Source organism: Periplaneta americana, chromosome 1, assembly GCF_040183065.1.
Source record: "Periplaneta americana isolate PAMFEO1 chromosome 1, P.americana_PAMFEO1_priV1, whole genome shotgun sequence".
Lineage (NCBI taxonomy): Eukaryota > Metazoa > Arthropoda > Insecta > Blattodea > Blattidae > Periplaneta > Periplaneta americana.
Genome location: NC_091117.1, coordinates 228333342 through 228349170, shown reverse-complemented (window position 1 = coordinate 228349170; position 15829 = coordinate 228333342). Strand labels below are relative to the sequence as shown.

At 36.0% G+C, this 15829-nt stretch overlaps 1 protein-coding gene across 1 annotated transcript in view; it reads right to left on the bottom strand.

The window, feature by feature from the left end:
• The window catches only part of LOC138708699 (neurotrimin-like), a 478679-nt gene that overhangs the window by 107404 nt on the left and 355446 nt on the right, over positions 1-15829 (bottom strand). The window contains exon 2 of the mRNA XM_069838802.1: positions 2748-2920. Coding sequence (XP_069694903.1) covers positions 2748-2920 — 173 coding nt within the window. The remainder of the gene's footprint in view (positions 1-2747; positions 2921-15829) is intronic.

Below are 15829 nucleotides of genomic sequence, written 5' to 3'. Positions count from 1 at the left end.
GTTTGATTGTGTGTTTAGTTGGTATAATTTTATGTGTTCAGATCGTATTATTAATGTGTTTAGTTTATGTAGTTTTTTGTGTTTATTTCGTATAATTTATATGTTTAGTTTGTATAAGTTTAGTCTGGATAGTCTGTTTGTGTGCTTAGTTTGTATAGTTTTTTTTGTCTTTAATTTGTATAGTTTTTGTGTTTAGTTTCTATAATTTTTGTGTTTAGTTTATGTAATTTAAGTATTTAGTTTCTCTGGATTTTTGTGTTTAGTTTGTATACATTTTTATGTGTCTAGATTGTAAGTTTATAGCATAAGCTCTCTGGACTGGCTCCCCAAGTGTAGTACACCTTCAGCTCACCCTACACTACTGTAGAAGGCCGTTACCCTAATGGGATTTCCGGCTCTTCATATTCATATAATATGAACCTGTATTGTAAAGGTTGATGTTGCCTGCTAGAGGAGCAGTAGTGCATGTGGTGTTTTGAATTCTTGTTTCGTTCATTTAATGGATAAGTATAAGTTGGACAATACTAATTTCGGGTAGTGTTCTGTGAGAAACGATTTTATACATTAACGGTAGGCAGGCACACCTGTGCTATACTTGAAAATACCAAGTCTAAAGTCTTAGTTATACCGAAACACTTCTGCCTGAAGACAAAAAAATTCGGAGACTTAATAAGAGTGCGGAAGAACAGGATAATCGTTTTTTAAATAACTATGCAAACATTTCAGTGGTTTGAGCAAGAGAAACTAGCATCGAACGCTTTAATGGACAAGCCAATAAGAGAGTTGGAACTTACCAGGGAAGAAAAACAACGCTGAACGTTCTCAGAGAATTAACAAACGAGAGCGTATTGCTAGAACTAGACAGCGTGGTCGAGAGTTTATATGTATGTTAGCATTCCATTACGATCTAAATATCGATTATGCTCATTTTAATGATGTTCAAATAGATAAAACGGATAAAATAAACGCAAAAATGGGGTAATGAACCAAACGCATTATGTTGTTCTGCTGGAACCTTTGTTATTTCTGAGACTCAAGATCCCCCACAACCATTTAAAAATTTACTTATAGTAGTACATCCGATATTAACACACGTTTTAAATAATATAAGGCAGTGCAACACCTTATTCCAAGTGGTGCCGTTGGGTGACATACCGGTAGCCTTCTCCCAGCTGAGAGAATAATCCTCAGTTCTTACAAACGAAGACATTATTACAAAAACAACCCTTGCCAAAATTGCTATTTTTCAGGAGAACAATAAAAATAAATAGAACAACGCAGTCCACACCTATGGAGTAACGGTCAGCGCGTCTGGCTGCGAAACCAGGTGGCCCGGGTTCGAATCCCGGTCGGGGCAAGTTACCTGGTTGAGGTTTTTTCTGGGGTTTCCCTCAACCCAATACGAGCAAATGCGCTAAATAACCTAGATGTTGATAGAGCGTCGTAAAATAACCCAATAAAATAAATAAAAGAACAACGCATGTCTGTTTACGTATAACTGCTGTTTATCTTTGAGGCTATTGCACCTGACATGCGTCATTTTTGGAGTCCATAAACACTTGAAAAAGTAGCAAATGTGTCCTTAACTCAATTTTATTAAAAATGACTAGTGCTGTTTTTGTAATAATGTCTTCAAATATATTCTGTTTCAGACGCTGTTAGGTCTAACGTGATACCAAGCTTAAAAGAAGAATTAAACAACTCCAGCAACTATTGCATGGTAATAATAGTTACATTCATACTTCTAAACACAACTTTGAAAATAATTGAGGAACAAACGACTTATAACTTATAATAAACTAATTAGGCCTATATATTATTATAATGTACCGAAGTACATATGATATTTCCATGCAGATATTCTGCGTCATCATACGATCAAAGAGTAATGGAACGGAGAAAAATTATCTCCGGCGCCGGAATTTGAACCCGGGTTTTCAGCTCTACATGCTGACGCTTTATCCACTAAGCCATCGTATGATGACGCAGAAGATCTGCATGGAAATATCATATGTACTTCGGTACATTAAAATAATATATATGATATGCGTAAATCACTTCGTGATTTAAAACGGTGCTTATTCCGTCGGATCCCGGCCAACTAGTCACTCATTACGAGTGCACCTCAGCACATGTGTGGACTTCGGTCCCAGGTTCATATATATCTATGACGTAGTGCAGAGGGCGGCCACTAGAGGGAACCCAAGAGTTGGAACTTAAAACGGAGACGATTCTTCCGACGCCGGCGTAGAATTCGGATTGGCTTAGTGGATAAAGCGTCAGCACGTAGAGCTGAAAACCCGGGTTCAAATCCCGGCGCCGGAGAGAATTTTTCTAAGTTCCATTACTCTTTCATCGTATAATTAGGCCTAGGCCGATTCATGAAAAATAATAATAAAGCTGTATTTGGAAATATAACAGATTTAAGACAATGACATTTATCATTTATAACAAGATGTGCAGCAAAGCGCACGGGTATGGCTAGTTCCAAATACATTAGTAGAACGAGTGGAAAAAAATCAATCCCTGTAAAGCATAATGGTATTTATATGCAACCAAACTGTTAATACGTACAGAAGCCTAAAATGATCTGAAGCATTTGGCTCTATGAGGCTGCATTCGTAGGCCTACGGATTAAAAAGGGATTTCCTAGATAAGTACACATTTTAAATTTAGGTCGCTTACGAATAAGGATCGAAATAAGAAAGGCTACTTCTCTCATTTAAGTTAATGAATTCTAGACTTACCGATTTGTTACCAAGCTGTTTCACTTTGCAGGGCAGGTAGGCGTGGGTGCCAAGTTGGGTTGTTATGTTGGTGGTTGTTGAAGGGTCGAAGTAAGGACCCGTGTAGAGACCGCTGAACCTCTTCATATGATGATGTAATGGTGGCAATACCGATACGCCCTCCGCCCCAAGAGCTGTGAACAAGTAAACATCGGAAATGAGAGGCCATCAATTTCAAGTGTCGCTATACGTGACCTTACACTAATTAATACAAGGTAATGGGTTCGACAACAAGCACTTCATTCCTACAGTAGTATTCAAATGTTGTTGTAATATAATTTATGTTGTCTGGAAAACAAATTTGTCCATTATAGTTTCGCAGCAAAATATTTTTTGTTAATGAAAGTGTGGCACTAGTACCAAAATTGGAGATCCCTATAGCTTCCATCTCCGTGTAACATTCCCTGTGGAATCTCATGGAGCTGTAATGCAGATCCAATCCGATAGAGGGTCTATATGTCTATGTGGGCTATCAGTCTATGATTGGATCAATGCAAACAGTCCGTCTTCTGTTTCTTACAAGAAAAAATTCTGACATAAGTATAGACGAAGTTGTTCCAAGAACAATATTCATTGTCAGTCTTGCTAATAAACTATTTAAAATGTTCTATAAAACGCACGATTGGATGGACGTTAGAGAAATTGATATTAATTTAGAAGGTGTGATGTGCTAGTATAAGCAGTGGCGCTATATTAATGATAATTATTGGCTTACACAAATAGCCATCACCATCGAAGTACTGCAACCCGTCCTTCTACGAAGACCTCGTGGAGAGAGCGGTACATTTGCGTGTACGCATCCCGATGCGTCATTATTGTTAATTGGGGATTCTAATTCGAGGATCAGAATAGAAAATATTTCTTTCGAAGATTGGATGGACGGTGAAAAGGAAGTGAGAAAAGCAAACAGATACAATAAAGGTAAGGTGGTTAATGCAGAAGGCAGGGAGCTACTTGCATTTTGTGATGCATTTAGTTTTGAGATTTTAAATGTGAAATATTTAGTATTTAGTATTTATTTATTTAATATGGTAGAGATAAGGCCGTTATGAACAATAAAATTACAATTACAATTACAATAAAAATTAAAGTACGACAAGATTACCTGATTAATGAAAGCTAGACATTTTATCATAGAAGTTAAGAACAAAGAATATTTTTGTATTTACTGAATTATAAATTAAATTATGGGAGAGACCAAAAGCGGGAATTAATGTTTCTTAACATCAATGGTGGAAATACAAAAATATAGCAGTACAAAACTCGTTTTGACTCATTTACATTAAACGATGAGGATTTTGAAGGAAAATGTCGATTGCTGATGTAAAAGAAGATTTGAAGCAAGTGGATCCAGAAGTTCTGAACTGCAAGTTTTAATAGCACTTCGCAGTCTTCCCCGTCGGCAAGAATTGAAGTAATGACAATTTTAAGTAGGCCTAGGCCTATGACTACGGTAATCATATATACCGGTATATTCCGAATGAATCATGTATTCTCCTTTAATACCCCCTTCCTTATCCTGTTGGGATATGGACTGAAATAAAACACGTTCGACTTTTGTTACTAAATGCATTTAAATTGAATAACAAATAATGATCATAGGTAGTATGGATAAAATTTTTTTGGTAATTCTCCAGAAAATCTACATCAAAAAAGGCAGAAAATGGTGTGAAGTTTTCATAGATATAAGAAAGTAAGGTTATGGTGCGAGTGGTAAACCAAATTCTTATAACTCTAAAGTTAGGGGTTGAGAATTAGGAGTCAAATGGTGTTTTCTTCAGTAAAAAGAGATGGAAACTTTCTCTTTCCAATAAATTAATGCGAGAGAACTGGCATCTTTTCAGTAATCATTATTTAGATAATTCAGATTTATATCTGGAACATCTGCTTCTTGACCTTACAGCCAGAATAAGTCTGCCCTGCTAAGGGTAAGTGCCGTAATTTAACAGAAACTGTAGATACATGATTTGATATTAAAATATCTGCCTTAACTTTACAAAATGCCGTATGTCGACGCCCTGCTAAGGAGGAGTGCGGTATCTACATAGAATTAATAAATTAAAGAACAGGTATCCAGAACCGTAAGGGTCCAAAGCACAGGATTGAAGTTCTGAGAAAAATTGACATTAATTTATGAAGTTCAAATTATTATTCAGATTCCTAATATGTGAAGTTTAATTTATTCATGGTACAATATTATACATCCCTCAATATCTATTAAAATATATCAGATACATAAATGCTCAATTATACAGATCACCACAGTTTGCTTTAGGCCCTTATGATTCTAGGCGCGTCTTATGTTGAAGTTTTTAAGTTGACGATTCTCTATTTTAATTAATAACGCTACATGAATAATAATATGCAATGGCAAATGCAGAAACCCATTGAATACATGTGATAAAGCCTTTCTAATTATTTCACAACATGACATCATCATCATCATTATCATCATCATCATCATCATCTTCCTAACAATTATTAGGCCAATTGGCCTGTTACGGTCTCAAACTAGAATTTTCAGTCCATCTCTTCTTTGGACGGCCTAGAGATCTTTTGCCATATGGATGGTAATGAAACAGTGCTTTTGGAATTCTGCATCGATTCATTCGTTCGAGATGACCCTTCCACTGAAGTTGATATTTGCTGATGAACTGCATAATGGGTTCTATTTGAAGTTCTTGCATTATGTCCTCATTTTTTTTATGATCCCAGCGAGTATATCCAGCTGTTGCTCTCATGAACCTCATCTCACTTGCTGTTATTCTACTGACATCTTTATTCTTCACAGTCCACGCTTCACTACCGTAGCTTAATACTGGCTGTGCTAAGGTTTTATACAAGCCTATTCTTGTGTGTCTTTGTACTAGTGAAGGTTTCATGATTTTATTAATGATCCCCATTGTTTTATTATATTTACATATTTTTTCAGCAATATCTACTTCATCATAAGATGATAGTGTATAGCCAAGATAAGTGAAGGCATTTACTCTTTCTATTATTTTATTATTCAAACAGATTTTTTACGACAATATTATCATGACATTATGAAAGACAAAAAAATTACAATTTATGTAAGCCATTTAAAAATGATAGTATTGACAATATAATATTATTAATAATAGTCAATCTTTAAACATAAGTATGCACAAAATATTTACTGAATTGGTAAATCTCGCCAAAATTGCATTGTTTTCTGGAATGCCTTCTTTCAAGGTGTTCACAATTCTATCTCTGTTCTCGAGATCAAATCCATAGAGCTTATTCAGATGTTCAGGCAATTGCATGTCATATCTTTTCTGTGCTTTCTTTTGTAGGAAATCTAAAGTTCTGTAACTTTCAGTTTCATTGCATGTTGTTTTGTACTTCAATACACAGCTACCTCTCACTGATTTTACATGAACGATATCCTTGAGGTAAGGTAGTTATTTTGCAGCTTTTTTCTGATGGGCAGTGTAGTGGCAGTGCATTATAGTGACAGTGCAAAGTATTTGAACAGTGAAATGTTTTTGAAGTGTTAGTGAAATCAGGATAGAATCAGTGAAATGTGTCGTAGTTCCAGTGCAGTGAGTGAGTTGACAGCGAAATGAGTGTAATTTGAAGGTACTTGTGCAGATATGAACATATCATACTCGTGAGTTTTAGTTCGATCTTAGTTTTAAGATACAAATTAGATTTATTTCAAATGTTATTTTTTAAGTGATCGTTTCATTTAATTTAGTATATTCCCTGTTGTTGTTGTTGTTATTATTAATTATTGTTAGTATTAATTATTAGTATTATTATTAATTGTATTTTTAATTAATAAGTTTATTATTGTCATTATTGAGTGTAATTAGTTACCACTGCCACCGGGTATATACCCATTGCAGTTTGAATAAATACATACATACAATCTTTCCACTTGTAGAAGTTTGTGTGATCCATCTTTATTAGTTCCATTTTTCCATTATCTGCATCTTCAAAGTACAAAATCTTCAAAGTCGTATGTTCTTTTCTGCTTTTTGGGAGACATTTTAAATTGTTTTTTTTTACTGCTGTTTAACATAACACTGTCAGGTGGAGACTGAAGCAGAAAGCGGCATGTGGATAAAAATAGTGTGACAATGCTAAGAAAGACCGCGGCATATGCTTGTACTAAGCAACACTGCAGTATCTGAAACTCACATACCGCACTTTTGCGTAGCATGAGAGACATAGTGCAGTCTTGCTTAGTTTATCTAGCGATTTTGAGCACATACGGCAAAATAAAAAGCTTATATTTCATTTGTCACTGCAGATACCGCATTTTTGCTTAGTCCAATGAATTCCTGACAGTACAAAATCGTATGGGGCGGCCGGGTAGCTCAGTTGGTAGAGCAGCTGGCTACGGACTGGAAGGTCCTGGGTTCGATCCCAGGTGGTGACAGGATTTTTTCTCGTTGCCAAACTTTCAGAACGGTCCCGAGGTTCACTCAGCCTCCTATAAAATTGAGTACCGGATCTTTCCCGGGGGTAAAAGGCGGTCAGAGCGTGGTGCCGACCACACCACCTCATTCTAGTGCCGAGGTCATGGAAAGCATGGGGCTCTACCTCCATGCCCCCGAAATGCCTTCATGGCATGTTACGGGGATACCTTTTTACCTTTTTACAAAATCGTATGAAGTGCGAAAACCCGATTTTTCCATTTTCCTGCGGATACGGCACTTTTGCTTAGCAGGGCAGAAGTACAGCATAGGCTACTTATTATCTCGTCCTGCTCATGATCAAACCATGCCTTCATGCCATTGTAAAACTGAGTATTTCCATGGTTTTTTAATTTAATGCTTACCATATAAATAAAGCCTAAATAAAATATTTAGTTGCAAGGAAATGTTACTTTAGGTATTTGTAACACATGTGCAAAGTTTTAGGCTTATTGGTTTAGCAAATTTTTAGAAAAAGGTAAGTTTACATCATTTTTCAATTTTGTAAACGAAAATTTTGAAAAATAAAAACTGTTATTCGTAAAATTCTGAAAAAAAAATTGAAACTAAAAAAATTCTGTTTAAACTAATATTTCAAATTTCAAGGTTCTAGGTCCAAAAATGTGAATGTTGTAGGCAATTTAGTAACATAATTTTATTTCTCATCCGTCCCTCCTTAAACATATTTTCGGAAAGGAATGAAAATAAATGCTTCAAAATAATTCCAGCAATCGCACGTTCTGGAGTGCACCATATCACACTCCCAATTTCTACTCACAATCAGAAACCAAGCATTTCAAGATTCATGCTGATGTAACAATTTTTTACACATGTAAGAAATCTACACAACTTTTGCCTAGCTTTTTCGTTACGCCCTGTGCACTGAGTAACAAGGAAGGGCTTTTCCTGTGTGAACGCTAAATATAGAATATGACGCGCTCGCACACGCATCGCGTTACTAACACGTGATGCGGACGTGGCAGTTCGTAATGTGAGGCGAAGAGCACGTAGAAAGTTGTTTTTATTTTCTTCCATATGTTTCCTTTAAATGTTATTATTAAATTTATTCCAGTTTTTTTTTTACGTATTTCAGGTTTGGTAGGTTTTTATGCGAAATTTACGTGTCACTTGTAACAGTAATTCTTTACGAGTAATTGTTCTGTATTGTATTGTATTGTATTTATTAACATTCCATGGTATTCATACATGCTTACAGCTAGAATATGGAACAAGTCAAAAAACTTAATACTATTATAAAGTCTTAATTCATAGTCACAGTCTAGATGAAATATATACAGACGAGATTTACAATATAGTCTACTAGTACAACACAAAGTTTTAGTATCAATTTCATGAAGTGTTATTGAATGTCATGAATTCACTTACAGAATAGAAGGCGTGAGAAATTAGGTACTTCTTTAATTTGGCCCTAAATAATCTTATGTTTTGAGTTTCATTTTTTATATCGATAGGGAGGCTATTAAAAATTTTTACTGCCATATAACGCACTCCTTTTTGATAGCACGATAGACTTGCCGATGGAGTATGAAAGTAATTTTTTGACGTGTATTTATGCTATGAACTCTTGAATTAGTTACAAAGTTTTCACGATTACATACGAGGAAAACTATTAATAAAAAAGATATACTGACAAGCCATGGGCATTATTTGTAGTTTTTTTTAAAATAGTCCTACACGATTCCCTAGATTTGGCACCTACTATTATTCTAATTACTCTTTTTTGTAATAGAAATATACTGTTACTATCTGTGGAATTTCCCCAGAATATTATTCCAAAACTCATTACCGAGTGGAAGTATGCAAAGTATATTGTTTTTAAGGTATTGATATTTACTACCTTTTGCATAGTTCTAATAGCAAAACAAGCTGAATTTAGTTTGGGAGTAATTTCTTTAATATGATTTTTCCAATTTAACACATTATCGATTTTTAAGCCAAGAAATTTGGTTGTCGTTGTTTCTAATACGGATCTGTTGTTAACTATTGCGCTAGAAGTTTGCGAGGTTGAATTTGCACAGGATTTAAATTGAATTATGTTAGTTTTGTTACAATTTAGTACCAATTTATTGACTAAGAACCAGTCACATATTTTGAAGAGAATTTCCTCTGTTGAAGATTGGAATGTGTTGGAGTTATTGGCTGTAATTACTATATTTGTGTCATCTGCAAGTAATATGTGATGACCTAAATCTTTTATTAGGGGAGCAATATCATTTATAAACACTAGAAAAAGTAGGGGACCTAATATTGATCCTTGAGGAATTCCATTATCAATAGTTCCCCATGTCGATGCAGATTTAATAGTTGTATTGATTTCAACTTTCTGTTTCCTATCTATGAGATATGAGTGAAACCATTGGTGTGCAACACCTTTAATTCCATAATAATCTAATTTATCTAGCAGCATTTTATGATTTATACAATCAAATGTTCAACTTTGCTTGTATGAAACAAGACGATGGAACCGTTTAAGGCGAACCAGTCATCAATTTCATGTTAAGCCTGACAAATCTACATTTTAATAGGTCAAACATGGTTACTGCAACTTATTTCGCTTCCCTCTCCTGCAAATAAGAGAGTCGCGGCTGTGCCTGAGAGGCGCTCATGAGGGAAGAACGTATGGGGGAGATCAAAGACTCTTCAAAGTTGGCAACAGGGGAGTCACAAGTCATTCGTCAGGAAAATGCTTCTTCACAATTCGGAGATGAAAGATAAGCTGAAGTGGCGAAAAGCAAATGTAGTGGAGTAATACACGCTGCGTATGTTATCTGGGAGAGCGCGCGACACCAACGTCTTATACTGTAGTACAAAATTCAGAACAATAATAACGAAAAATAGAAGAGAAATATAAGTATTTGATGTAGTGAAGTTAATAATTTTGTACACCACAGCCGTGTGGTCATTATATCTGTACGTATAGGAATAGTACATTATGCAACGAGCCTATAATGGTAGTAATTAAGACGCGAGTATGTTTGTTTATGAAACGAGCGCAAGCAAGTTTCATAATTTTCATACGAACGTCTTAATTATCATTATAGGCAAGTTTCATACGACTTTTTATGCTCGACCATATTTCTAACTTGAAATTATTCAGAAGTATTCATTTTATTTGTATCTGACTGAAGATCGGAAGTGACCTTGTGCATAGCTCGTATATTGTGAGATGTACGCAGACGCGAAAGTATTGATTTTTTCCGAGGAACAATAATGTCATTGACCTTGATGTAATGTAAAGAATAACATGAAATAATTTTGATATAACCTGGAAATTGATTTAGAATTGAAAAAAGATGACAAATTGAATTCATTTGAATATTATTTACAATTAACGCTAATTATTATAGTAACAGAACATAACCTTCTGCGACAGTATTGGATTTCCAGCCTCCGTGACGTTTCCCTCGTTGTCTTTCGATTGCATATCCAAGAATAATCGAAAACCTGAACTTTAATGAGTAGGTGTACTTTAATGACATGCATTAAAGGGCTGCTACCAGGTGTATAATTACTACATATCGGCATGGTCGAGCATAAAATTACTTTAAAAACAAGCGACTAGATTATGAGCTTCATTTAATAGACAGCATTGTCATATCTGAAGTGCAGCAGTTACGTGCAATTCTGCGAAGGGCGTTTAATAAGTAAGTTTGTTATTAACAAGAACATCTTTGGAATCCCAGAATACCGTCAACATGAATTTCTCTACAGAGTGAGTGAACTTGAACTTTTTCCTTATTGACGAAGGGCAATTTCACCATTCTAAGGCTTCAGGAGTGTAATAATGCAACCACTTTCCTCACCCATTACGATTCGAGCGAGAAAACTGGTATTCTGGAATTCCAAAGGACCTTCTAGAACCACGAGAAACAGTAAATGCTGAACGTTACTGTGCAACCTTACAATCAGTGTTGCCAAGTCAGCGGTTTTGTAGCTAAATCTGGTGTTTTCAGGACTATGATCAGCTACATAATTTCACAATCAGCGGCTAGCTATTTATTTGGCGTTTTTTATGATTCTGACACAGGTAGACGATATTTTTAAGTTTTTTTTCTGTAAAGATGTTAGTCTATAATTGTTTTTATGTGTACTTGTGGATAACAATGTTAGTTAATCATTAACCAGAGTTTAGTATGGTATTATTACACTTTTTTATTGTGACAGTATAAAATATCAACGTTTTATGTTAGCTCGACTTGGTTCAATCACGTCCATTTCCTGCTTCATCCATTGTTGCTGTACACATGAGGTGTGCCGCATTCATTCAAGTCTTAATCTAATGCAGGCATTGTTTTTGTAAATGAATTCATGTATTTAATCATAAAGAATAGATAATGAACTGAATTATTATTTTCCTTTATGATAACTTATAAGATATATTACTTAATTTACCATTCCGCATTATGTAACACAGACATACTTTAAACTTAAAACCAGACTCATTGTTGGCAGCCACGTCTCCAGCTCAGTGTGAGATCAGATTTCGAATCGACTGTTGTGATTGTGAATGTGATTATTTCCGAAGTGTCCAGTATATTCTTGATCTATGTACTTCATTCAATTCAATTTTGAAGAAATATCCCGCGTGACACTGTACGAGGATGAACACGATTTTTCATAACATAGAGCCTACAAAATGTTGCACACTTTCCATAATTTCGTCTACATTTATAAATTATAAAATCCTCCAGTTCCTAAAACTGCATAGTTTCTGTTTCAAATTTGGAAGTGATGTGTTAATAAAAATCTGGAGTTTTTTTAACTACAGTTTAGTGGGTTTCTTAAGCTTGTGCAGCGGTAAATGGAATTCTAAGTTGGCAATAATGCTTACAACTCAAATCTGCAATTAGTCACAACCGCGCTGGACCCCTTACTCGAGATGTCTTCCTTCTTGATGACAACGCTCAACCGAATGCGCATACCAAACGTCAAATTGCACGGTTTTGCTGAAACCCCCTGGAACAGTCACCTTACAGCCCTGACTTGGCGCCTAGCGATTTCCATGTGTCCCACCCAGCAATGCAGAAGGAGTTGGAAGGTCGCCGTTTCCAGAACGATGGGCAGGTCAAACCAGTGGTGCTACGTTTCTTATACAGCCAGAGCATTTTATGTCCTTTTGAGAAGTTGGTACACAGATGGGACAAGTTCCCCAACGTCGAAGGTGCTTATGTGGAAAAGTAGGTCATAGATGGAGTTAAAGTACCGGTATGTGTAAAGTAGGTGAGAGAAAATTAATTCATTCATAGTGTTCCGTTCAGTGGCAGTCTTTCACTGCAAACCCAGCATTCTACAATATTTCCTATTTTCTGCCTTTCTCTTAGTCTCTGCATATGATCCATATATCTTAATACCGTCTATCATCTAATATCCATCCTCTGATTGAGGATATGTCTGATATGTACGGTACATCTCACTTGACGATATGTCAAAGGAAGAGCAATTGTTTGTATGCATCTGAAGTTACGTAATGTCATATGTAGCTAGTTGGCGAAGTATGCAATGGAGGGCGAAAAAACTGACCGCTCTACCCTATTATCTCCTGCCCTAGTTGCCTCATAAGTGGTGCTTTCTTGGTATCACTTGTGAGGTTCAGACCTGTCTTCGGACAGTTGACTAAACAACAACAACTAATATCTTCTTCTGCCCCGAACTCTTCTCCCGTTCACCATTCCTTCCAGTGCATCCTTCAGTAGGCAGTTTCTTCTCAGCCAGTGACCCAATCAATTCCTTTTTCTCTTCCTGATCAGTTTCAGCATCATTCTTTCTTCACCCACTCTTTCCAACACAGCTTCATTTCTTATTCTGTCTGTCCACTTAACACGCTCCATTCTTCTCCATATCCACATTTCAAATGCTTCTACTCGCTTCTCTTCACTTCATCATAATGTCCATGTTTCTGGCCCATACAATGCAACATTCCACACAAAACACTTCACTAATCTCTTCCTTAGTTATTTTTCCAGAGGTCAGCAGAAGATGTTCCTTTCTCTATTAAAAGCTTCCTTGGCCTTGCTATCCTCGTTTTAACTTCCTGGCAGCAGCTCATGTTACTGCTTGCAGTAATTATATTCCAAGTATTTGAAGCTGTCCACTTGCTCAACTGCCTTATTTAGAACTCGCAACTTTACCTTCTTTCTTTTTCTTCCTATGACCATGGTCTCCGTCTTGTTTGCATTTATCTTCATTCCACACTGCTCACAGCTGTCATTTAGCTCCAGTAGCATGTCCTTAGTGTCATCTTCTCTTTTTCCAACAACGTCTTATCATCAGCAAATCTTATGCACTTTATTCTTCTTCCTCCTACTATCACTCCTCCCATGTTCTGAAAACAGTTCACTAAATCCTCCAAGTAGATGTTGATCAGGGTAGGTAATAAAGGACATCCTTGACGTACTCCTCTCCCTATTTCATTTCCTTCGAGTGTAAATTAATGAGAATAAATTACAGGGCTATGGGAAGCTTACTTATTAAACACCCCCTCTATTATGCCAGCATTATGTGTATAAGTTGCTACAGCTTTGGCATGAGATTTTACATCAGTAGTAGTCTAATAATTTATTCCTTCTACAACATGACGTCATTTTCTGTATTCCAAAAGCTGTTTGAATTTAACTTTCGTCATTTTTATGAAGGGTGAAGCACAGCACCTTTCGAGCGCTGCATCAGTCAAACCAAATGACACTAACGAATGCGAGGAACTTCTTCTCATTCACACAAGATAAACAAAAATAAAATCTATCGAACATCGTTAGTAACATAATGCATGAGCAATGCAAGAGATCCGATCCAGACCGCTCGTTGAAACATCACTATTATTTCCACTTCAATAAAAAAAACTGCCTCCGTACACGGCCAAAAATGAACGTGAACAGATGACTGTCTATCGGATCGGACGCACATTTTCTGCTGTTAAAAACTCGATCACAGGACGCTGCTTCAGACTACCGACATTGTGCTGGGACACGCCGCCGTATTTCAGTCTATAACTCAGAGCTTCCTACTGGCAGAGATACGTCACTGAAACTGAACACAATGCACTATCAGTCATATTTTTACCAATATTCGTAGCGACAAAAAAAATAGGCATTACTTTTCAGCACGTCTTCGTACATTGACTATGCGACTTATAGGATGAATTTGCGATACTGGCCAATAACGTTTCAGAACCGCCTTAAAATCAACCAATCACAGCAGTTGTGTAAGACACCTCGTACAATACTTCAGAGTCAATCACAGAAAATAAAAATGCCAACAAAAGTTAAGTGACTTTGAAAATTATGTTTTCAATACCTGTAACTTCAAGAAAAAATAAATGTCTGTAAAAACCTTCCGTGTTTCTATTCCGTTAATGTAACATTTCAGCTTATCTTACTTTTGAGGTTAAGTATTGTTGCATATTTCCACTCTGAGTAGTTGGCAATAGTATTCAGTATGCCGTGATCAGGGCTGGGCAGTATTTGAAATACATTTGTATTTTGTATTTTGTAATTTGTAACAATTTTCGAAAGTATTTTGTATTTTGTATTTCATCATCATCATCATCATCATCATCATCATCATCATCATCATCAATAACTTCAAGGTTTAGGCCGATGGCCTGTTCCGCCTCCAGAATTTTATCCATCAAACTGGTCTCTCCAAAGTCTCTTTGGTCTTCCCACTCGTCTTCTTCGTGTAGGTCTATAACACCATGTTCTGAAAGGTATCCTGTCGTTGGGCATTCTTGTTATATGGTCGTACCAATTATTTCTATATTTTTCAATTATAGTTATTACACTCTCGATATTCAGTTCTCGACGTATATCTTCGTTTCTCTTATGGTCCTGTAGTCTAAATCCTGCTAGTGGCCTTAAGAGTCTCATCTCAGGTATTTTGTATTTAAATACATAAAATTTATGTATTTTGTATTTCAAATATTCGAAATACTTTCTTCTTCTTGTCCTTCCAGTTTTGGATTTGAAGAATGAACTTTTGTCTTATTTGCCTACCCATTTCATATGTGCTAGTTATACACTTAGTTTTCTTGCCACAACTGATTTCCTTAATGCCATAAAGAAATCTCAAGGATCCATCACCCAACACTCGCTAAATGTTCAGCATTATGGTATGCGCCTAGGAGACTCAAATCCTCAGAAATTATATCAGATGTCTTGAAATATTCATTAAAGTTTTCTTGCCCAACTCCATGGAATTCTCTTTTTTACCCAATCTCTCAAATATTGTAATTCAAACATGATATAAACAGTATATGTGAAAAACTGGGATTGCCAACCTTCAAAGATGTTGAGTTTCAGTACCTTGAAGAATATTGTGCAGTTCTGAAACCCATTGCCGTAGCCCTTGATTTAATGCAAAATGAGAAGACGTGCTATTACTGCCAACTTTTGTCCACATCAATTTCCCTCAAAAAACAGATTACATATTCTGTTATCTAGCAATCTACGGCATCTATTCCAAGTTACTCCAATCCTAATAAGTTCGCTCCCATCAAGATTTAAAGCGATGTTTGATCTGACCCCAGAAGCAAATTGAGCTATTTTGGCAGCTTGCTTCAACTCATAATTTAAGATGGGTGGC